Source organism: Acipenser ruthenus, chromosome 1 (genome assembly GCF_902713425.1).
Source record: "Acipenser ruthenus chromosome 1, fAciRut3.2 maternal haplotype, whole genome shotgun sequence".
NCBI lineage: Eukaryota > Metazoa > Chordata > Actinopteri > Acipenseriformes > Acipenseridae > Acipenser > Acipenser ruthenus.
Window position 1 is genome coordinate 64,179,868 of NC_081189.1, and position 25,391 is coordinate 64,205,258.

General features: G+C 39.8%; 1 protein-coding gene across 16 annotated transcripts in view; it reads right to left on the bottom strand.

Annotated features, from left to right (window-relative positions):
* Positions 1-25,391, bottom strand: part of LOC117421382 (teneurin-3-like) — a 932,247-nt gene that overhangs the window by 169,584 nt on the left and 737,272 nt on the right. For all 16 annotated transcript variants that reach the window (XM_059027478.1, XM_059027514.1, XM_034035713.3 and 13 more), the window contains one exon: positions 23,430-23,705. In XM_059027478.1, the coding sequence (XP_058883461.1) occupies positions 23,430-23,705 (276 nt within the window). The remainder of the gene's footprint in view (positions 1-23,429; positions 23,706-25,391) is intronic.

Here is a 25,391-nt window from a genome sequence, read left to right on the forward strand (position 1 = left end):
GGGGTATTTTCTTTAAAACAGCAGTATTGTTTTTGTTATGTCTGATTTTGGTTAACATATCGATACCAATACAGTTTCATTATCATTAATATAGTCAATAACGAAAAATTCTTAGAAACATAGGGCACATTGTATTTTACTTACAAAAATTCATTTTGTATATGAGGGGCAAATTCACAAGGAATTTACTTAAAAATGCCATCAGCACTATTTTTAAGGAGAAAAAAAGAATGACATTTGAAATTATTAAATTTAATTCAATGTCCTCTTAACTTTTTATATTTACATAAAACATGGTGCAAATGACACTTTGGAATAAGGCTTTGTGAATTTCCCTTAAATGTACATGTATTAAGTCAGTGAGCCAATCATAAATGTGGTTACATTTTACAAAAGCAAGGATTGCTGTGACTGACCTTTTCCCATCCAATTGTTTTTTTAGTTTTTATTTCAAGTACTTCTTTGGCACACGATAATGTTACATACAAGTAGTGCCATTTTAAAACTGTTCATTACTAAGCCAGTTTAAGTGTAGGTCATCCAAACATTGAACTCTCAAGTGATCTATAAAAATCAGATGACCTTTATGTTTAAAACATTCACATGGCTGGAATGTAGCATATACCTGGGAGATAACATTACAGTAATCCGTCGCATATCCGACTGTGGTGGCACCAGAGCAAGGGCGGATATGTAAAAAGTAGGATGAATGAATCCTGTTTTAAATACCATTATACACAGCTGTAACAATTACTATATTCACACAATTATTGTTTTGAGATTCAGCTTTTATTAGGGAACTCCCCTAAATCCCTTGTTTAGAAAGATACAGGGTTTTAATGCTTGTGACTGGGCAGTCGTCTGAAGTGTGGATGCGTCCGGTCGCTGCTGAGTGACAGGCAGGAGGTCGAGATGGAGGTTGAAGTTGATACGCCCCTGTACAAAGGTATATTTGTATTTGGTTATAATATTAAGTTATAATCATATAATACCTTATCTGAATTCAAAATCATCTAGGACCCACCTCTACTGAAATAATCAGACTGGACACCGCTTCTAGTGAATACAAAGGAACAGTTTTATTGGGAATAAAACTAAATAATGGAAAAATTAAAGGTGCAACAACTAAAGTAATACAGAAAGGAAGAATTAACTAAACTAAACAGTACAGAAAGGAAAATATAAACAACATCCCACTCCCGATAGCTGATTAGCGATCCAGAGCAATCTATGGCAGATTCCTTTAAATGTTACAACCACATTCCTAACAGTTATTTAAGATGGTTAGTCTTAACAGGGGTATCATTAGTAACACAAATATTTACTTTCGTTAATATTTGATAATCAAAGCATCGTTAAATCAGTCTCATATAGATGTTTTGGTTCAGAAGGTAATTCTCACTCTTGCGAGATAAAGAGGCTCTTTGCGTACAGACAACCTTATGACAATTATCTACTATCAAGACGGCTAATTTGGATTCCAGCTTTAAATACAGAATGATAATTGCCTTGTAAAACCCACATCAATTTATATGAATCACATACAACAAAACAATTACTATAGTGTTCATTAACTCAAAGCATGAATTGAAAGCAATAATATTTTTCTTACATTCTACCTTAAACAAAACGTTAATTTTACATTAAGGTCTGTTTATTCTTGAGTTCATAAGAGGATAAAACACGACGGGCCCTATTTAGCAACGTTTGGAAACCCCTAAGGCAATCACAAAACACTTTTGCAGACAGTTAGTGCACCAAAATCAGGCGCACATGTGGGCAAACAGACTTTGCCCACATATGTGATTTAGCAACATGTGTTTTTGTGCCCACTCGGCAAGTTAGCACCAGCGCTTACTTTAAATACAAATGTAGCGATTTAGCAAACCATCAACAGTGTTAGCGTTTGCGTTTCAGTAGACATGTGAAAACCAGGTCTAAACTGTGCGCAAATTACATGGTCGACTATAATAACTACCAGGGAAGCAGGCAAAGAAAAGAGAGAGAGAAAAAAAGAGAAATAAAAGAAATATGGAGTGCGCACTGGATTAATGTGACATTTTATAAATTTCTAATAAATACATACATACATAAATAAATAAATAAATAAATAAATAAATAAATAATTATTATTATTATTATTACTACTATTTCTATGTGGCCAGACAAAAAGTGGAGGAGGAGAAATATTTAAAAGTCATCTGTCTTTTCTGAGCCTGTCTGACACACAAAATGTATGCAGAGATTTTGCCTCTACAGACAAACAGTCACTGACATCTGCCAACTGCTTCAGGCTGACCTGGAAGGAGACATGCAGAGAGCACACTGCTTGCCTGTAGAACTAAAATACACGCACCAACACAGAATAGGCACCTCTATGTAAATCGTAAGGGGACCTTTTCTGTCAACTTGCAAGGAGTGTGTGATCTGTGATGCAAACAACTACATCACAAATGTGTATGCAAACTATCGTTGCTCAGCTCATGACTTGTTTATCCACGATAATTCAAAGGTGGCGGCTGATTGATAGGGGACAGTGGGTATCCACTGAAGCAGTGGCTACTGAGACTGCTGCTCAACCCCACGACCCCTGCCAAAGGTATAATCGTATCTTCAAATGTGCTTGTACTGTAATTGAGCAAACATTTGGAATCCTCAAAATATGATTTTTGCCCAAGCAATGGCGGCTGCACATATATTTGCTAAATAGGGCCCTATGTGTTGAATACTTAACAGACTTGAGCTCCTTTTCAGCTGGTCTGTATGTCATCCAAAACAGGCGCTCAAAGGCTCTCCTGTTGGCAAGGAAAGGTCCAGGTTCCAGGGTCTGCCTTCCAGGGGACGAAAAATGTTTTGCAAAAACAGGAGTCATTAACTATTTATGTATTCCACAGAAACAGCAATTCCTCCACCAATATGTTCACTCTTCGTCCAGTTATGTCTGGGATATTCCACCGCAAACTCCGGCACTGCTAGCCTAACAAAAGACTGAATATATTTAAATCTCTGTCAACTTCAAATGATATGTCCAATTATTCCTCCGGTGATCAATCGGGGCTAAGTTAGATATTTGATTCCAAGTACTTTTAGGATTCTAAACGTCTTACGTGGCGGACTCCCACACCAAGGCAGCAAACACTGGGGTTGTTATCCCCTATCAGAGTTTCCAAAAACGGTATCTCTGTTCAAGCCGATCGCAGGCTGCGGGTCTTCAGATTGTCAAAGTTCAGAGCCTTGTTCTGTGTGTCAGGAGGCCCGATTGAAAGTCGCGCTGTCTTTTCTACTCCTTTCTTCACCCCGGTGATTGGATAGTTTGTTTATTTGGGGCGGTGCCCGAGTCCACGTGGAGTGTTTTCCCATTGGCTGTTCGCTGTTTTGTCCCTGTCAGCTATATTTATGAGGTGGACTGTTTTCTGTCAGAAGTATCAAAACATTGAAAACCATCTGGTTTGCACCCTCATGGAAGACACCCCTGATGCCAAAGGATTTATTCAGCGATGGTGAAGAACCCCTTGTTCAGTATTTAGTTCATGACTCTTTTTAAAAGCATTCTTTGTCAGTGGGGGAGTTTGTGACAAGAAACCAAGCAGACACAGAGAATGGCTTAGGACCCCTCTTCTCTGTATATTCCATTTCTGTTAATTTCATAAACAGAATGATATTATGACCCAACCTGACGCTACACCCCACAGGCAAACAGGATTTATTTACATATCAACACACTTAACAGCTCACATGACACTACCAGCAATGGCTGAGCACAGAGTACATACAACACAGTGGGCGATAACTGGTAGGATCTACAATATCTGAACTAATATTCTCTGTTCAATAATAAACTAACGTTGCTGAAGAGGTTGATCATGGCGGATAAACGGCAAGGGCGGATATGAGACATGCGACGGACTACTGTAAATGAATTGTATTTTTAAGTATTTTTGCTCCTCCTGTTTGTATACAAATGACTTTAGCTTGCATGTGTTCAATTCCACTACACTAAAATGTATAATACCGGAGCTCCCGAGTGGCGCATCCAATAAAAGCACTCGCTAGAGTGCAGGATGCGCTCTATAGCCTGGACGTCGCCGGTTCGAGTCCAGGCTATTCCACAGCCGACCGTGGACGGGAGCTCCCAGGGGGCGGCGCTCAATTGGCTGAGCGTTGTCCGGGGGGAGGGAGGGTTAGGTCGGCCAGGGTGTCCTCGGCTCACCGCGCACCAGCGACCCCTGTAGTCTGGCTGGGCGCCTGCGGGCTTGCCTGTAAGCTGCCCAGAGCTGCGTTGTCCTCCGACGCTGTAGCTCTGAGGCGGCTGCACGGTGAGTCTGCAGAGTGTAAAGAATCGGGCGGCTGATGGCACGCGCTTCGGAGGACAGTGTGTGTTCATCTTCGCCCCTCCCGAGTCAGCGCAGGGGTGGTAGCGGTGAGCTGAGCCTAAAAATAATTGGGCATTTCAAATTGGGGAGAAAATAATAAAAACTAATTGGCAACGACTAAATTAAAAAAATAATAATAAAATAAAAATAAAATAAAATGTATAATACCGATTTGTTTAGGACTTCATTTAACTGTATTGCATTAGTTAATAAGAGGGTCGATAAATGACCCCTACAGAATACTGTTTAAACATTTTAATCTTGATGGCCAGTTCATGATGTTACACCTGAAGCGTAGTCTCCTGCAGCTTTACTTTACTGCTTCTTTCCTGCCACTGATAGTTGAATGCTTCTTTGTAAATATCAGTATTGTCAGGGGGTGTGTTATGGGTGAATAGCATCCAGTGATAGCATATCCAAGTAAACAATGAAGCTGATATTGATGTCACAGTGGTTGGTTACTTGACCTGCAAAGAAACAGCTTCCCATCGTGACATCAATTACAACTTACTTACAAAAGGAATTGAAATGCCATTTCAATTCCTTTTATCATTCTATTTTGAATACCAATATCTCTCTAATTAAGCATATTTCTTAGTTATTACAGTCAAGCTTGTATGACCTCATTATCAAACTCAATATATACCTAATATGATATCTCTGCAATGTTTGGACAATACATTTTATCCTTATTGTGATTTTTTCTTTTTTTGTGTGTGTGTGTGCTGTTAACTTGTTTTATGGCTGCATAGAGTATACTAGAAGTTTCATATAGTAGTGCAGGGTTAGAAACTAACACTATTGTGCTACTAGTCCAAAGGACTAGTACCTTCTGAAACTTGCTAGTCCTGATGTAAACTTGCTAGTCCTTATGTGAAGTGCCTAAGTTGGAATCAACAACAACAGTTGGGGTCCCTAAAAATAGGCTTAGATTTTATTTTGCTAAAAAATAAACACTGTTATAAATTTAGATTTTTTTTTTTTTAACAAAGCACCTTCGTAAATGCTCATACAGCTCGATCAATCACCTGTTTGCACCTCGTTACTGAGCGACTAACTGTACTGTGTGCTGAGAAACTGACACTGACAGCACCAGATGGGATGACAGAGGAAAACATTCTCTCAGCTGTGTCACCTGAAGCTCCGCCTGGAATTGACACTGATGACAGAAATAAAATGTTTATTTTATTGTACATTACATGTGTTGCTATTTACAAAAAATGCTGGCTGGCTATGAACTACTATCTACAATAATTAACGTACTCACGTACACATGCGGTCTTCACTAAAGTCCCAATTTAAAGACAGTACGTTTCACTGTAGCCCTCAGGATGAAATTGTTAGCTAGGTGGCTATTTTTTTTTTTTAATTAGCAGTGGGAGACAACCGCTTCAGCAAGTACATTAGAATCTGCCAGAACTGACAAATACAAAAGAAAAACGATGGAAACGAAGATCTTTTCAAGAAAGCTGGGAGACTTTGTATAAATGGATTTTATATTTTTAAACTCTGTAATAATAGCTCTGTTTGTGAAGCATCCACACTATAAATTGACAGAGCAGGTGATTTATTTGCACTGTGCTGGACCTTATTTTCCACCATTGGTGTTTGAGCCCCGGAGCATTCACGGAATCACCGCCTGTGCACAGTGATTAAAGCCTGGTTTTGAAACAAACTGGTTATCGCTCACCAATACTGTATTGGTATGAGAAAAGTGTGTTTTATTATGAATATATTGTGTTATTATGTTTTAAGCAACATACTACCATAATGTTCATTATGGAAATTGTTTGAGAACACAAACGTAAAACGTCATTAAGTGGGGTTGGCATTGCAGGGGAGATGAAGGGAGGTTTCAGTTCCGAGTTTTCTGAGCATTATTAGAAAATTGACTTCCCTGCATTTTTTTAACGTAAGACTGAATGTGAGAGTATATCTGTACATTTGTTTTAAGTACTCGCCCAGAGGACTACTGAGACACAAACATCAACTAGTCCTCATCAGATTTAATTTGCCTCGGGTGAGCGTGAGTTTCTAACCTTGTAGTAGTGTCTCTAAAAATGGTTTTATTTGTATCTGTAAGTATTTTACCAACTTAGAGGTAGTGTACAAAGATGGGCCAGTCGCAGTGCAAACATACCGCAATTTGCATTTTCGCTGCGACACATAACAAAGTATATATTTTGTAGTATGTACTAAGAGAAAATATGTTAATGAAAAGAGCCGCAATATACTAATTTAAATATTTGTTGTGTCTTCTTAGCGAGATCTCTACTGCGAGAGTTGCGCAACATTATTCAAATAAACACACATACATTTATAGTATTTTAAATGTAAAAATCATTGCACTATACAATATACAGTACAGTAGTGAAATCCAATGAACACCTGCCGCACTTTCTTTTTACTTTAGCCTGTAGGCTACCGGTATGGTAACAAAATAAATCATGCTGCTGCATTATACACATTGGTGTACAATGCGAATAAAAGATTATTTTAAATTGAAACTAAATTATTTTAGCAGTTTTTTTTAAAATTATTATTATTATTATTATTATTATTATTATTATTATTATTATTAACTTGGCCACCTAGACAATAAACACAAAATAGATCATGGTGCCACATTGACAAGTTATGATACTTACAGGAGGTCAGTCAATTCTAGTTAATACGAATTTCAAAGGACAAGCAATACATTTTGTATCATACCACTAATTCGTATTATCATTAGTAGCCTATAAGCCAAATGTATACTGTCCGTTTTTATTTGTTAGTCAGGGGTGCAGTGCTAAACTGTGCACAATTACAAACCACCTGCACATTAATAGCGGCCAGCAGTGTGGAGTAGTGGTTAGGGCTCTGGACTCTTGACTGGAGCGTCGTGGGTTCAATTCCAGGTGGGGGACAATGTTGCTGTACCCTTGAGCAAGGTACTTTACCTAGATTGCTCCAGTAAAAACCCAACTGTATAAATGGGTAATTGTATGTAAAAATAATGTGATATCTTGTAACAATTGTAAGTCGCCCTGGATAATGGCATCTCCTAAGAAATAAATAATAATAATAATTAATAGGTGTGTTTCCTATTCCTATACAGATGTTCTGAATGAGCTGGAGGGGTTAGCGGCACATGTGGGCAGCCTATTGTTGCTCCCAACACATTGGGGAAACCAGAAATGTCATAGAAATGTGTTTTCAAGTCTTTGTAAGTACACCCTCCTTTTCGGGTTAAAATAGGTATTTGGCTGTTTGCCTAAAAAATGCATTGAGTAAAAAATGCGCTGGCAACGCACAAGAAAAAGCAGACGGGAAATGCTAGCAACAATTGCGACTGTTTAAAACCTGCTTTCAAAAGTTCTTAACAAATTGATGCAATTGTAAGTGTCGCAATTGCCTGCAGCTTTCGTACATCTCATTAGAATATTTGAGAACCCTCATTTGCACTAAGACCGGCCCGTTTTTGAGAATTTATGCAGGAACGCCTATAATTACATATTCATCTGTCGCAAAGCATTCCCTAAAAACACGCAAATAGCATTGCGCTTGTTTAGTACATTTCACCCAAGACTTCCGACTCATATAACACTGTAAGGTCGTGGCTCCCATTTCCCCCATAATCCAATTTGACTCACAAACGCTGTGTTTTATTGTTGGTTTACATTACCGTATTTAAACCCATTTAAGTTGAAACTGGGACATACAGTACTTAAATCTCCCGTGCTTGCACTGTATTTTTTTTCTAAAAGTAAAAACAAACTGTCCGTTAATGTTACAACACAAGTACGAAACAATACAAGTGTGTATAAACGTCCTTGGATTCTGTGTTATTTATTTACAGTTTTTTTAACATTATTTAACATTTATTTAAAAAAAATATATATATACGGGGGCTCCCGAGTGACGCATCCAGTAAAGGCGCTCCACGTGGAGTGCAGGATGCGCTCTATAGTCTGGACGTCGCGAGTTCGAGTCCAGGCAATTCCACAGCCGACCGTGGACGGGAGCTCCCAGAGGGTGGCGCACAATTGGCCGAGCGTCGCCCGGGGTGAGGGAGGGTTAGGTCGGCTAGGGTGTTCTCGGCTCACCGCGCACCAGCGACCCCTGTAGTCTGGCCGGGCGCTTGTGGGCTTGCCTGTAAGCTGCCCGAGACCTGCGTTGTCCTCCGACGCTGTAGCTCTTGGGTGTTTGCATGGTGAGTCAGCAGTGTGAAAAAAAGCGGTCGGCTGACGGACCTCGCTTCGGAGGACAGTGTGTGTTGGTCTTCGCCCTCCCGAGTCAGCGAAGGGGTGGTAGCGATGAGCTGAGATTAAAAAATAATTGGCCATTATAAATTGGGAGAATTAATTTATAATTGTAATACACATATTTGTGTATATATAATTGTGTATTATATATATACACAATTGAAATAAGAGTGGTGTTAACTTTAAACTGGTGGAATAGCAGTTTTAATTATACGGTATTTATTGTAACGACCCAGGATTTATACTGTTACACGACTGGTCTATGGACCCTGTGTGTGTGTGTGTGTGTGTGTGTAAGCTGGGAAGCGGTAAACTTGCCTAGGCCGGGATTGACTGACATCCGGGTATGCAGTAGGGGTGGGAATTTTGAGTAATTTATTGCTTGAATACTCGAGCGTTAAAACTTTAGAGTACGCATACCTAATGCCAGACAATATTATTCTACATATGCGCCACAAAAAATACCACGTTAACACTAGAACCACCGCGGTTATACTCATACCTAAAACCGGCACCGTCAGTCATTATGACGGTACATTTTAAACAACATCAATATTAAAATGAAAGACAACTATCCAATACAACTGAAAAGTTTTATTCATCGTATCAAACATCTGCACAGCCGAAACACTGTATTTAAAAAGGGTTTATTTTCTTACTTAACACATATAAAGCACTACTTCAAAAAATGAAAAAAATATAACAAAATAAACTAGTGTATAACAGGTATATGTACATACAAAACTGTAAAAACGAAAGTAGTTTTTAATTTAAAACGAAAGTAACATGTGTTAGCACTTACATGTGTCATTTGGTGCAGCACAGAATCCAGGCTGAGCTGCTGCAGCCTGCTGCTTTGCAGTTTTCTGATCGAAATATTTCTGCTGAAGCGCTGTGGCTAGCTTCATATATATATACAGTGCCTTGCAAAAGTATTCAGACTCCTGACCAATTCTCTCATATTACTGAATTACAAATGGTACATTGAAATTTCGTTCTGTTTGATATTTTATTTTAAAACACTGAAACTCAAAATCAATTATTGTAAGGTGACATTGGTTTTATGTTGGGAAATATTTAAGAAAAATAAAAAACTGAAATATCTTGCTTGTATAAGTATTCAACCCCCACACATTAATATTTAGTAGAGCCACCTTTCACTGCAATAACAGATTTAAGTCTTTTGGGGTAAGTATGTACCAGCTTTGCACACAGTGTCGGAGTGATTTTGGCCCATTCTTCTTGGCAGATTTGCTCCAGGTTGTTCAGGTTGGTTGGACGACGCTTGTGGACCACAATTTTCAAATAATGCCAGAGATTCTCAATGGGATTGAGATCAGGACTTTGACTGGGCCACTGTAGGACATTCACCTTTTTGTTCTTGAGCCACTCCAATGTTGCTTTGGCCTTGTGCTTGGGATCATTGTCCTACTGAAAGGTGAATTTCCTCCCAAGCTTCAGTTTTTTAGCGGACTGAAGCAGGTTCTCTTGCAGTATTTCCCTGTATTTTGCTCCATCCATTCTTCCTTCAATTTTAACAAGATGCCCAGTCCCTGCTGATAAGACGCATCCCCACAGCATGATGCTGCCACCACCATACTTCACTGTAGGGATGGTGTGTCTTGAAGCATGCGCAGTGTTAGGTTTGCGCCACACATAGCGCTTTGGGTTTTGGCCAAAAAGCTCTATCTTGGTCTCATCTGACCACAAAACCTTTTCCCACATCGCAGCTGGGTCACTCTCATGCTTTCTGGCAAACTCCAGACGTGCTTTCACATGGTACTTTTTGAGTAACAGCTTCTTTCTTGCCACCCTCCCATACAGGCCAGTGTTATGCAGAGCTCTTGATATGGTTGACTGGTGCACCATTACTCCACTGCCAGCCACTGAACTCTGTAGCTCCTTCAAAGTGATTGGTGGCCTCTCTGTGGCTTCTCTCACAAGTCTCTTTCTTGTTTGAGCGCTGAGTTTTGAGGGACGGCCTTATCTTGGCAGTGCCTGGGTGGTGTGATGCAGCATCCACTTCCTTTTGCAAGGCACTGTGTATATATATATATATATATATATATATATATAAGAATATTGTAGGTTATATTCACAATAAAAACATGTATTAAAGTCAGCCAAAATTAGGACTTTGTTGCTAGGTGGGCAGGCTTATAACTTCCTTATTTTCGTGGCCCTGCCTTTCAAACGCCGTTAGGGTATTTATTTACGTAAAGTCATAAACGGACAACCATCTAACTTTCAACCCATCAAAATGACTTCTGTGGCTAGTGTTATTGTGGTATACATGAATAAAATATTGGAACGACCCCTGGTCCTGAGGCTCAAAGCAGGAGACGGAGACGGGAATCAGGCACTAACAAAACTACTTTATTAATTAAACAGGGTCTGTGTTTGGGTCAGGACCACACCAATGAATCCTTCCTCCTGTCTCTATCCTAAAATCTTGCTCACTTTTTCGCTCGCTCTATTCCACACGCACACACAGGCTCCGGCTCTATTAGTCCCCTCACACACAGAGAAGAGAGTGGACCACTACTGTCATTGGGGGAGCAAGGGTGTCTAGATGACATGGTCCACACTCAACAGCGGCTCACACACACACACACATACCCACACTACTGAAACTAGTGGTATGGTCCCACCCCAGAACAATACAGATAATGTGAATGTGCAGGACCAGATGAAACAGAAGTCTGCCAACCTGAACTGACCGGGTCGCTCCCATATATTGAACTTACATTCATGCACAGATATTATTTACATTTTTTCAAGTACTTGAGTAATAAATTAGTATTTGAGTAATTATAATTATTTCGTACTTGAGTACTCTAACCCAACCCCAGTAGGTAGGGACATGAAAGCTCGCATCAACATGAACAGAGCTGACAGTTGAGTCAGACAAGCTTCTGTGTGAATGTGCAAGACTTTGTTGTTTTTGGTGTGGCCCTGGCTGACAGGGGCCAGGAATAATCGTCCCAATAAACAGTGGATTCAACTATACTGCAAATTGTGTGTGTCTCCTTCCTTCATTTTCCAATACAATTTTAATTTGGCCATTGTAAATAATTTCGGGAACAAAAATGCCAATATTCGTTATATTGGCATTTTTTCGGCGAAACACAAGTAATGCGATCTCCAATGATGGACCCTGCAACAGGACTGCTGAGCTATGACGTCCCCAGACCAGACAGCTGAAACAGAGACACAGAGGCAGGTACTCAGGTGAAAGTGCTGGTGCACGTGTATTTATTTAAAAATAAAATAATTAAACAAAAACAATGCTCACAGAGCAAAATAAATATTTAAACAAAATAAATCACAAACACATAAAAACAAAACAAAACAATACCTAGGTCAGGCTGGGTAGTCGTCTTCACTGGTCATCACGTAGTATTTTAGTTTTATTTTTACTTTTGTTTTCGATTCTCTCCCGTCTCACTCTCGTTCCTCCTCTCAAACACTCACCCTGACTAGCAAAAGCTGCAGGGTTTTTATACATGTGACCATCTCCGAATTAACAATAAATGAATCAATCCGGAGATGGTCACATTCTGCACGAGAGTTTTTATTTGCATGGCCGACAGTCAATAATCACTGACTGCCGACCATGCATTCGCATGAGCTGTCTGTCTGGCAGAGATGAGCTGCTAACACCGCCTCTGCCAGATCACATTTAAACCAATATATACAAAACATACTCATTTTAAATAAACACAAAATACCTTTAAATCATAACCATACATCCCCACCAAGCATTCTTTAGATACACCCACAAATTCATCCATTCTAAAATAAACACACAGTATATTTTAAATCATAATACAATAAAACGCAACACATTTATCAGCAGGGCTTTGCCCTGCCCCTTATTTACGTGCAGGGCTTTTCACAGACAACCGCGTTAACGGGGTAGCACTGTATATAACAACAACAAAAATAATAATTGTATTTATATATATTGTAGCGATCTTGGTTAACGCAGGCAGGCGCATCACACAGGGCGAGGCAATCCACACACAGGCGAAGGGCGGGCGCGAACCCGGGACCTCTCGCATTAAAGGATAGCGTCGATAACGCTGTACAAAAGAGCCGGCTCCCTTGCAAGGAGCGTATATCAGGCTTATGTCTTTGTGTGTGATTACGTCACCTACCTGCCCTGCTGCTGCCTTCCCCCGTGCATGCTACACTATATATATATATATATATATATATATATATATATATATATATATATATATATATATATATATATATATATATATATATTACACACATTGATTACAAGTAATTAGCATTCTTCCTGTAACTGTTGCTTCTCACTGACAGGGGGCCTCTGCAAATGAGATGTTCGATCTCAGTGGGCTTGCTCCAGCTGCATTAATATTTTAATAATAAAAAAGAGATAAAAGACACAGTTGGGAACCCCACTAACAAGACCTGTATCAACCACAACCCTGCAGACTTGTATGAAAAGATACCAAAGGAATTAGCCACCAGGGATTTAAACCAGGTCAGTGCACAGCGGTGGCTTTTTGAAATCCTTATTTCAGAGGCATCAAGGATGACACAGCACTGGTGTCAATTTCACCCTAAGGATGTGGCTGCAGGTGCGATCAGCCATGTACCACACATTGTGATCTCATGATATGCATTTCTCTCTTTCAATGTTTTGCTTTGATTAAAAAGACTGATGGGCGTGGAATACATTGGCAGCACAGAACTTACATTTTATCCTTTTGGCACTCAGTAGGTTTTTTCAACTTGTATTGCTATTCTCAAACACAGTTCTAGTAAACAATAGGTTTGTGGTTCAAACACTTCTCTTTGATTCTTTGTGGGACAAGAAAGGTGTCCAATGGTCCTGCAAGGCTGAATGTCTGGTTGATTCTCTTAACATACAGAGGAAGCAGGGCAATGTTTCTCAAATATCCTTTGTAATAGTGCAGGTCCTTTAAGACTTCTCAGTACTGAAAACCCACATTGGACTGGGATGACCTCAATCTATATTACTGGAATTTACTGTTTACATGTGATTTACATCATTGTTGGTCTGAATTATCTATACAAAATGAATAATGTGTTTTCAGACGGCTCCCCCTTAAACAAGATTTAATTACTTCTGTGGACAGCTAGAAAAAATATATTCAGTCTTGGACAAGGACTGTTTCAAATTATCCAGGCTTTCAGAACACAATTACTTTTCCTACTTTGATGTTAACATTGCACAGCAGAGTGCCAACAGTGCAGTCAAGTAAACAGTGGCTAACCTTAGGTTAAACAACCCAGACCTAGGAAACAATGACTTGATCAAAACCTTTAAACTGAAACTCATTCATCAGAACTTTTCTCCGAGTTGTTGCTACTGCAGGACAGTATCTTCCAGACAAAAGCGATGACTAGCACATGGAACCAGGCATTTTTAGTGATCTGTGTCTCTTTGTTTTAGAAATTATAAATACATCCTTGTCTACTGGAATAGTTCCTGTTGCTTTTAAAACTGCCCTGGCCCATACTCAAAAAAAAAAAATTAGATCCTACTATTTCATGCAATTTTAGACTTCTATCCAATTTACCATTTACCGCTAAGGTTTTTGAGAAGGTGGTATCTAGCCAACTCAATATATTTCTTGGTGGTAAAAAAATTCTTGAAAAGTTTCAATCTGGTTTTAAATCTGGTCACAGTAGAGAGACTTCCCTAGTCAAAGTGCTAAATGATCTACTCATAAGCGCAGACTCCGGTTCCAGATCCATTGTGGTTCTGTTAGATCTAAGTGCCGCACCTGACACTGTTGCTCATGCTATTTTAATTGATATTTTAGACTGGTTTTTTTTAGTTGTTACTTAACTGTCATTTTATTCTTCTCTTTTTATAACTCTTACTCATTTTTCTGTACTCTCTGTTCAATTATACTTAGAGCTTCTGATTTTCGGTTTTAACCGATAAAACACCGGTGGATAGCCAATAAACACCAGAAAAAAACACCGGAAAAACTGTGGAAATGGTTAATCTAATCTATTCACATTGACTTTACTGTTTTCCCATTACAAAAAATAAAACCTACTACAAAAATAATAATAAATACATTTCCCAGTGCTGCTGGTCAATATCCCGCCTTCCTGACTTGTATCTATCATTGATTCGTTCTGAATACTTTAAACCCGCCCCAACTACTGAGTGACAGCACATTCCTACATTTCTATTGGAGACTCCGCTTGCAAGATTTAAAATGAGATTACAATCAGGATGGAGGCTTGTTAGTGGGATTTAAAGATGTATTACAGTTAAGATACGTAGGATTTAAAACAGAATTGTGGCGAAATGTACAAAAATGCCTACACACAAAAACACCAGAAGAATGTGCCCGTGACCATAGGGATTTCGTTGTGGAAGACAGCAAAGGAAAGAAGGTACAACTTAAGTGTGCAAGTTCTGTCGAGTAACTATACATATTTTGAAACAAATAAAAAAAAGCTCAAGCATTTTGGAAAGTACCGAAAACACGAATTTCATACAGTATATCAAAAATGAAAGCCCCCAAAAAAACAACAATTTACATAAAACTCGAAAATACCTAAAAATAAGCACTGAAAAATACAATTAATAAAACCTGAAAAACAGAAGCCCTAATTATACTTTATTCTTGTTGGTTTTATTGTATTGTGTGAAAGGCGCTATGTAAATAAATAAACTCAACTTTAAACCAGGAAGGCATGGATTTTATATGGCTAATTTCAGCAAAATCTATTCTTAACAAAAGTAAGCTGATTATCTCTTGTGCTAAATTAATGAATTTGATAGCGCCACAAAATAATGATTAACTATGAGAAAAGCTCCCATTTGTTTTTGCAGGTAGTTCAATGAAAGCTGCTAGAACAGAGATAAAGAATTGATTCAGCTATCACCGATTCCTGCATACATTTTTCTACACAATAAAAATATTACCTGTTCCATTTGTTTTAAAACCTAAAAACTATGTGCCAGCTTAATTTAAGTAATACATTTTAATTCAAAATGTAATAAAAGGGATTACAAATGTTTTCGCTATACAAGATGTTCTGAATATGTTACCTTGTTTAATAAAACGTTTTTTAATGAACAAAAAAAAAATGTTTAATTATTATAACAAATACAACAGTACTTCTTGTTAACATACTAAAGTGTAACTCCTGTACATACTGATTGAACGTGTCTATTTTGTGGCTCACCTTTATCGTTTTTTCTGTGTACTTTGTGTTTATTCATTAGTTGGCCATCTCACCCATTTGTAATGAAAAAATGCTGGCATAATAGCCTTTCCTCCACTGTTCCCTTCACATTGACGAAATAAAACTAATAGGCTAAATGTATTTAATGTAGCTGTCTACTTATTTAAACAGTTATTAGAAAACATGGTATATGTACGTATTGGTATTAAACTGTGTATTGATATGATTGTGTTCGAGGGGAGTGTTATATAGGGAGTGTTTTGAACGTGAATTCAAAGCGCAGCAGTGTTTTGAATGTACGCTCATTACACTAGAGTGTTATCAACTTAGATCCAAAACACTCTAAAGTGTTTTGGGCGTCCTACACTGGGACCTGAAAACTTATGAATTCATCTCAACCTGACAAATATTGTGTTGCCAAAATAAATAATATAGTCATATAATAATGCACACGTGTGTTTTATACAGTTTTTAACGTGGTTTAAATTACAATAAAACACTGAATGCTCATACCTACAGACTGATATAAAACATTTATGGATTTGCCAAAGAAAGTGTTTTATAATATGCCAGTAATCCAGCATAACAAAATGAAACAGAGAGCAATGCCTTTGACTACTATACTTGTTTTTTTTTATATAAAACAATAATAATATATTATTACTATAAACGATGATACATACACACACACACACACACACACACACACACATATATGGGCAACACTATTAATCCAGAAATAGGATAACTTTTTTTTTTCATGCTGGGTTGTTTTTTGGATAATAATAATAATAATAATAATAATAATAATAATAATAATAATACACATTTCACTTATATAGCACTCTTCATACAAACATTCTAGGGCGCTTTACAAAATAAATATAAAAACACCTGTGTCTAATATATAATCCAGCTACAAATAAACAGATCCAAAAAGTATATGTTTTCAAACAGGGGCCCCCATGTGTGATGCCTGTGCGGAGTTTGGGCATGACAGGGGGGACTGCCCCTATGGAGACCCTCAATATGAGGAGGCCTGGAACCAGGGCCTGGTGGGGGATGCGGCAGAGTGGTTCTGGATGACCAGACCCAGCCAGCACCTAAGAGGGAGGAGCCCGAACATCCGCAGACCAAGCCAGCACCCGCAGGGGAAAAGTGTCTGCTGGCCCCACCACCACCAGAGGAGATCAGCTGGGAGGCCATCCTCCGCTCTGTAGAGGCGTCCTGCTGGTGCCCCATCTGCGGAGAGCGGGGGCATACCCCACTCAACTGCCCCCTCCTGTCAAAGGGGTGCCTGCTGCACCCATTCCCACCAGCAGAGGGAGAGTGCCTGCTGGTCCCGCTTCCATCACCTCCAATGGTAGGAGCAGAGCAGCAGGAGGTGCCTCTGTCTCCACCACCGCCACCAGCAGAGGGAGAGTGCTTGCTGGTCCTGTCTCCACCACCTCTGACGACAGGAGCAGAGCAGCAGGAGCTGCCTCTGTCTCCACCACCACCGCCAGCAGAGGGAGCATGCCTGCTGGGTTCCCCGCTGCAGCCAGAAGGGGAGGAGGCCCTGCCGCCTTCGCAGCCAGAAGGGGAGGAGGCCCTGCCACCTTCGCAGCCAGAAGGGGAGGAGCCCCTGCCGCCTTCGCAGCCAGAAGGGGAGGAGCCTCTGCCGCCTTCGCAGCCAGAAGGGGAGGAGCCCCTGCCGCCTTCGCCAGGAGCAGAGCAGCGGGAGCTGCCTCTGCCTCCACTGTCACCACCTGAGGGAGAGGAGCAGGAGCTGCCTCTGCCTCCACCTTCACCACCTGAGGGAGAGGAGCAGGAGCTGCCATCAGGGATGCCACACCTGGATCGCCTGGGGCTGCCTGTGGCTCCGCATCGCCTGGGGCTGCCTTTTGCTCCATACAGGGTACAGGGTACGAGGGAGAAGTGGAACTCCCTCTGCCGCCTCCATGGCCAGGGGCTCCCCCTCCCGAGTTCGCCTCCCGAGGGTCCGCTGCTGCTGCCGTCGCCTCCCGAGGGTCCGCTGCTGCTGCCGTCGCCTCCCGAGGGTCCGCTGCTGTTGCCGTCGCCTCCCGAGGGTCCGCTGCTGCTGCCGTCGCCTCCCAGGGATCCTGCTTCACCTGGGGTCAACAGGGATCCTGCTTCGCCTGGGGTCAACAGGGATCCTGCTTCGCCTGGGGTCGCCAGGGATCCTGCTTCGCCTGGGGTCGCCAGGGATCCTGCTTCGCCTGGGGTCGTAGAGGGTCCTGATTCGCCTGGGGTCGCCGGGCGCTCGGATTCGCCTGGGGTCACTACACTGTGGCCGGCAGCTCCCCCTTCATAAAGAAAGGGGGGGAGGTCAGGACACCAGCTCCCCCAGCCGCATTTTCGCGGCCGGAGATCGTGTGGTTGGAGCCCCACGGAGGGGAAATGCCGGCCACAAAGAAGGGGGGGGGGGGGGTCAGGAAACCAGCTCCCCCAGCCGCACTTTCGCGGCAAGAATTGGGGAGGGACGGACCTCCCACCATGGCCACCCCCATGGACACTGTGCTTCCCCCTCTTCCGGGACTTTGAGACTGAGGGGGGAGGTGGCCATTGGGGCCAAGTGTGCGTTGCACAAGGGGGGGATATGTAACTGGGCGAGGTGCCCTGTACATTGTTTTGTTTATTTATTTTTAGATCGGGGTTTCCCCCTCCGCCCCTGTGCAGATTGTTTTGTGTTTGTTTATTTTTATGTCGGCGAAGCGCCGTATGTTTTGTTATTGTTTTGTTGAAATGACGGCGTAGCCGATTGTTTTGTTTAGCGTGGATGGGTAGCCCCATCCACAACATAAGTAATAAACCCGTGCAGATTGTGGCCGAGGGGTAATAGGAAGATTTACTAATTAGTTAAACCCCTCGGCCATGATATAAAAAGCCTGCAGCTCTCGGCACTCTAGGTGGGAGTTCAGAGGAGGAACGAGAGAGCAGAGAGACGGCGAGTAAAATCTTAAACGAAACTTAATAAAAGAAACAGAGGAACAGTGAAGGCAATCTGCCCAGCCTGACCTTTGTTTATGTATTTTTGTGTTCGTGATTTTCTTTTGTTTAAACCTTTTATTTTGCTCTGTGAGCACATGTTCTTTTTGTTTAAATCTTTATTTTATTTTTTTGTTTTGCAAATAAAAACGGCAGCCAGCCGATTCTTTCTTTAACAACTGCAGTCCCTGGTGTCAGTATTTTGTTCCTGCTTCTGCCGTGACGTCACCGCTTAGTCACCCTGCCACACAGGGTTTAAAAGTTTAAATTGTGCTAGCATTCCTGCAGTGAATCAGGAGCAAGTTCCATAGACGAGGGGCATTACAACTAAATGCCGTGGCTCCGACAGAGTTCAAACACATTTTAGGTACTGTCAGAGGATTAGTATTTTCCGATCTCAGGGAATGACCAGGGGTCAGCAGACTCTTGATGATAAGGTCCAAGACCACGTAAGGCCTTATAGGTAATAAGAATAACTTTAAAATAATACAAATACTACTAATAATAATACTACTACTAATAATAATAATAATAATAATAGCATCAGTAATAAAACAAACAAATGAGATGGATACAGTAATTTTATCAATTAAATTATCAATTAAAACCAAGATTAAATAAGATTTTTTTTTTTTAATCACAAGAATAATCACTTGACAGCCCTAATATATATATATATATATATATATATATATATATATATATATATATATATATATATATATATACACACAGTACTGTGCAAAAGTTTTAGGCAGGTGTGAAAAAATGCTGTAAAGTAAGAATGCTTTCAAAAATAGACATGTTAATAGTTTATATTTATCAATTAACAAAATGCAAAGTGAGTGAACAGAAGAAAAATCTACATCAAATCAATATTTGGTGTGACCACCATTTGCCTTCAAAACAGCATCAATTCTTCTAGGTACACTTGCACACAGTTTTTGAAGGAACTCGGCAGGTAGGTTGGCCCAAACATCTTGGAGAACTAACCACAGTTCTTCTGTGGATTTAGGCAGCCTCAGTTGCTTCTCTCTCTTCATGTAATCCAAGACAGACTCGATGATGTTGAGATCAGGACTCTGTGGGGGCCATACTATCACTTCCAGGACTCCTTGTTCTTCTTTACGCTGAAGATAGTTCTTAATGACTTTCGCTGTATGTTTGGGGTCGTTGTCATGCTGCAGAATAAATTTGGGGCCAATCAGATGCCTCCCTGATGGTACTGCATGATGAATAAGTATCTGCCTGTACTTCTCAGCATTGAGGAGACCATTAATTCTGACCAAATCCCCAACTCCATTTGCAGAAATGCAGCCCCCAACTTGCAAGGAACCTCCACCATGCTTCACTGTTGCCTGCAGACACTCATTCGTGTACCGCTCTCCAGCCCTTCGGCGAACAAACTGCCTTCTGCTCAAATTTTGACTCATCAGTCCAGAGCACCTGCTGCCATTTTTCTGCACCCCAGTTCCTGTGTTTTCGTGCATAGTTGAGTCGCTTGGCCTTGTTTCCACGTCAGAGGTATGGCTTCTTGGCCGCAAGTCTTCCATGAAGGCCACTTCTGACCAGACTTCTCCGGACAGTAGATGGGTGTACCAGGGTCCCACTGTTTTCTGCCAATTCTGAGCTGATGGCACTGCTGGACATCTTCCGATTGCGAAGGGAAGTAAGCATGATGTGTCTTTCATCTGCTGCAGTAAGTTTCCTTGGCCGACCACTGCGTCTACGGTCCTCAACGTTGCCCGTTTCTTTGTGCTTCTTCAAAAGAGCTTGGACAGCACATCTGGAAACCCCTGTCTGCCTTGAAATTTCTTCCTGGGAGAGACCTTGCTGATGCAGTATAACTGCCTTGTGTCTTGTTGCTGTGCTCAGTCTTGCCATGGTGTATGACTTTTGACAGTAAACTGTCTTCAGCAACCTCACTTTGTTAGCTGAGTTTGGCTGTTCCTCATCCAGTTTTATTCCTCCTACACAGCTGTTTCTGTTTCAGTTAATGATTGTGTTTCAACCTACATATTGAATTGATGATCATTAGCACCTGTTTGGTATAATTGTTTAATCATACACCTGACTATATGCCTACAAAATCCCTGACTTTGTGCAAGTGTACCTAGAAGAATTGATGCTGTTTTGAAGGCAAAGGGTGGTCACACCAAATATGGATTTGATTTAGATTTTTCTTCTGTTCACTCACTTTGCCTCACATATATATATATATATATAGTCCACCTCGGTTAACTCGACTGGTGGATAACTCGACACTTTCGCTTAATGTGACAGACAGTCTTGATCCTGATATATTTTCTCCATAGAAAATATATGCATCGGCCTCTTCAATTTTTTATTCAACACCATTCTTTACTCGTAACTCTAAACGTATTAGTTATTACCAGTACCAAACGGATAAAAACTATTAAAGACTAGTGGATAACGCGATACTGTCATTTCACTTGACTGCCCTGGCTGAAAACGGATTGTTCATTCATTAATTCGCAACTACCAAGTGCAGCTGGTTACAGTGTAAATTCATAATGAGTGAGAAGCGAAAAATGTGTTCTCGTTCAATTGGCTTCAAAGTTCAGATTATTCATTATATATATATATATATATATATATATATATATAGAGAGAGAGAGAGAGAGAGAGAGAGAGAGAGAGAGAGAGAGAGAGAGAGAGATTTTGAATTAATCATACTGACCAGGTATATCAATTTTATCCACATAACTTACTGTAATAGTTTTGTTATTTACTGTACTGATCTCACATTCATCTGTGTTGACCTCATTTATTTGTGCTCAGGCTTTGAACATGATAGTGAATATGCAATGTATCAACCAAAATGAGCAATGATGTGTTTTTTCCCCTTGCAATTACATTTACTGTTTTACCCTCCTCCAAGGTTTTATCCTTTGGGAAACTGTGATGATTATGTTATGTTCGAGGAGTAAAAAAAAAAAAAAAAACTGCTTGGAAAAATAGTATAATTAGAACTCTACACTATTTTCTTCGTAAATAAGCAAACTAATGATAAAAGATAAAAAAAAAACAGCAATAAAAGAACATTTAGTTTGGCAGCGGTAATTAAAGATAGAACAAACTGGCCCTCAAAGGACATACACATTTTTGAAATTGGTTCCCTAGACAACCAACCACCTGAAATCCCGAGTGCTTTAACATAATTCCTAACTATCTATTAAAATACTAATGATACATTTTTAAAAAGACTGATTCAGCATTTTTTCGCTTTCAAAACCATTAATTAAAACAATGTTACTGCTACGAGTTTTTTTTTTTTCAAGGACAAAACAAAATAGAAAAACGTAAATACTAAAAGCACATGTCATCATTTTTATTGTGTACACCTCTCCATGCACTGTCGTTCTGCAAAGAGGCCACTTTAACACTTTTTTTTTTTTATAGACAAATGGTTTATTCTTAAACTGGATTCAATAATAGCTTTTTTTTCTAAAAGTAAATCAAATATTGAATACATTACCAACCAAGAAAATATATAGTCTGTCAAAAATACCCTTGAAAGTGTTACTATAATGGGGCATTAAATGTGAACTATAATATTAGCAGTCATATAGCTGTGGTAGCATTTTTTTTGTAGTTTCTTTTTAATAACAAATACTAAATATTTAAAACATGTTGTGTTACTGTCAATAGCCAGAGGCAACACACTGGTAATATAACACTACAAAAAAAAACCAACCTTGCATTCATTTTCTTAATAAAAATACCAATGACATGTCACACCTCTTATAATACATATGTATAAATGACAGCATTAGAAGTATTTATCCTGGGAATTATTTAAAAACAACATTAAAAAAATAGCCATTTTTATAAGGACTGTACCTATATGATTAAATTGAACAAGCGCATTGTAGCAATACCCCAAATCTGCTGGGCTTTCTTTCTAACGAAATGTCTACGATAAACAAAAAGCTTTTTTTAAAAAAAAATAGAAACATTACACGTGATATAAACTCAGCTGTAACTTACTCCCTGAAGCACAGTGTATAGTTCTTTTTATTTATTTATTTTTTTTTTTTTTACCATTTCAGTCACACACATCATCCCTACAAGTTTCATGCATGATCAAATTTGCACTTCAAACCACTGAACCCTGTTAATAAAGCATTGTATGTGCTCACTCATCCATTTTAGCATTCTGAAATTTCTTACAGACATCTTGAAGTGGAATTTACAAAGATATCTTTGATTACAGTCCAGCCCTAGGGATAACTTTATAACAACTTACTTTGCATCCCTACAGAGAACAATGCAGGTGACTCATATAGATCTCTCTTTTCTTCTATGCAGGAAAGCCATCAAACGCTCATTAATCCCCTAACTGCAGCAGCACCTTTTTAACTATCTGTCAGTACAACTTCAGAGAAGTCAAATTGATCTCTATTTAGGCAATGTTGCATTTACAATAAATTGTTATTCAGGATCATAAACGTTCCATGTATGGCATAACTGTTCCATGTTAAATACTGATTCGTTGTCATTACAAAATGTTTGGACTCTCTCCCGATAAAGTGTGTAGAAGAACAGAGTTGCGATAAAAGAAGAAAGGGTGAAAGCGACTCACCATTCTCACTGTCGGATTTGTTTTCATGTTCTGTGTCGGTTAGAGTAAGGGCTGAATTGGAGCGGCTTGACAGACACGAACTGCGTCCCGACTTGACCCCTCGGCCCCACAATCGCATGGCGTGCTCGGGAGACATCACTTCGTTTTCGGTGTCAGCATCTGACCCTGCACCCACGGAGTACCCTCGGTGCGGGAGGCCCATCTCTGCACAAAAGGCCAATCCTCTTCGAGTTGCTGGCTCACAAATCCCCAGCTGCCTCAGGGTAAAATTCTGCCCTGTTTCAAGGAAAATAAACAACCAAAGATTGCTTTGTTAAACCCACACTCAAGGCAAACAGTTGAGTACATTTTACGTTTCTTTCTCATATAGTCACCTGAGTTTTGTTTATCAGGGCATCTGGTTGTTACGGCTAAGTGGTTTCTTTTGTTTCCACAATTCAAGGCCCTTCTCCTACATCATCAGCTCTCAGTGCTGTTTTGTTAGCTACTTAAGTAACTATCAAGTCAATTCAGGTGTTGGAGAATCTGACAGGTAAAATGGTGGAGGGGAACATTGGCCAGGTTTCCATGCAGCTTAGAAAGTCGATACTATCTCTCCACAGTCATGATTTATGTGACGTAGCACGCACTTACCATGCTCTATAGGAAGTGCTCGTCTAAAACATGGTATGACTTTAAAGGGTGGGTGAAACGACTTCTCATGCTAAAAAGCCATACATTTGACCAAAAACTCTTGCATGGAAACATGTCCAGAAACTGTACCTTATGCTTACGAGACTTCAGCAGTGAAAAACCTGTTTGTGACGCAATCTTGCGCAACTTTCTACTTTAGTAAAGGCTGTACCAAGCAATCCTGAGATCTGCTGGAAGTAGCCATGGCAAGGTTCTTTGACCAAATAGGAAAAAATAAGCATACTGTGCAAGGGGTTTAGAGACCTCCATTCAATATGTTTTATCTTTATGTGATTTCAAATTACTGCCACGTTTCAAATTATTGATACAGTAGTCACTGCCTAAGAGAACACCCCTCTGGAAGTAAGCAGAGTGTTCTCTAAGACAGAGTTGACCACCGGACACAATGTGCCAAGGCCAATCACGATATGAATCAATAAATACAAATGTATTAATTACTTATGTCATGACACACATGCATCAACATATGAAATGAACAGAGCAAGTAAGAGAAAAGCAATAGACAAGCATATGCTAATAAACTTGAATAATAAACTAACTGAAAAACTAACGTTAATAAACTGACAAACTAAATTAACAAAGCACCCCTACATACGGTAAAAATGCAGCAGCGACTAACAGTAATTATGAATACGAAAATGAATTTTAACACAATGGTTATTAGCACAGACTAATGTAAAGCTATTACTATGTTTCAATATTAACCAAATCAAGTTATTAATCAAATAGATTAATCTTGTTACATAATTGATTTATGAACATGTTTGGATATACTGTTACTTGATTGATTGATTACTGTCTTGTTCACAGTCATCAAATAACATCAGAATATGTTTTGTTGGACAATAAAAAAAAAAAAAAAAAAAACTATGTTGTTGACCGATTTCAAATTTTGCTGGTCATGTATTTGTTTTTCAAAAGGATTTCTTTAGGATGTGCTGCAGCTGTTAAGCACTGTTTTTTTATTTTTGGGAGTGGGGTGGGGGGGTGGGGGCGTTACTTCACAGTCTTGCACCAGGGCTCTGTAAATCCTAGCGCCAGTTTACCTGGTAAAAGTTCATGCCTCAATATCTAAAGCAAATATTATTTCTAAGCTGACTCCTGCAATGTGTTTATATGCTTAAATGAGTTTACTGCTGCCAGCTGCAGCAGATATGTCTATCTAAGTAAAAAACTACAAACACTGACAAAGGACCTTTCTTAAATTATGAAAATGATCTGCTACAATTAGCCACAAGTCAAACCGCATTGGTTACCTATATACGTAGA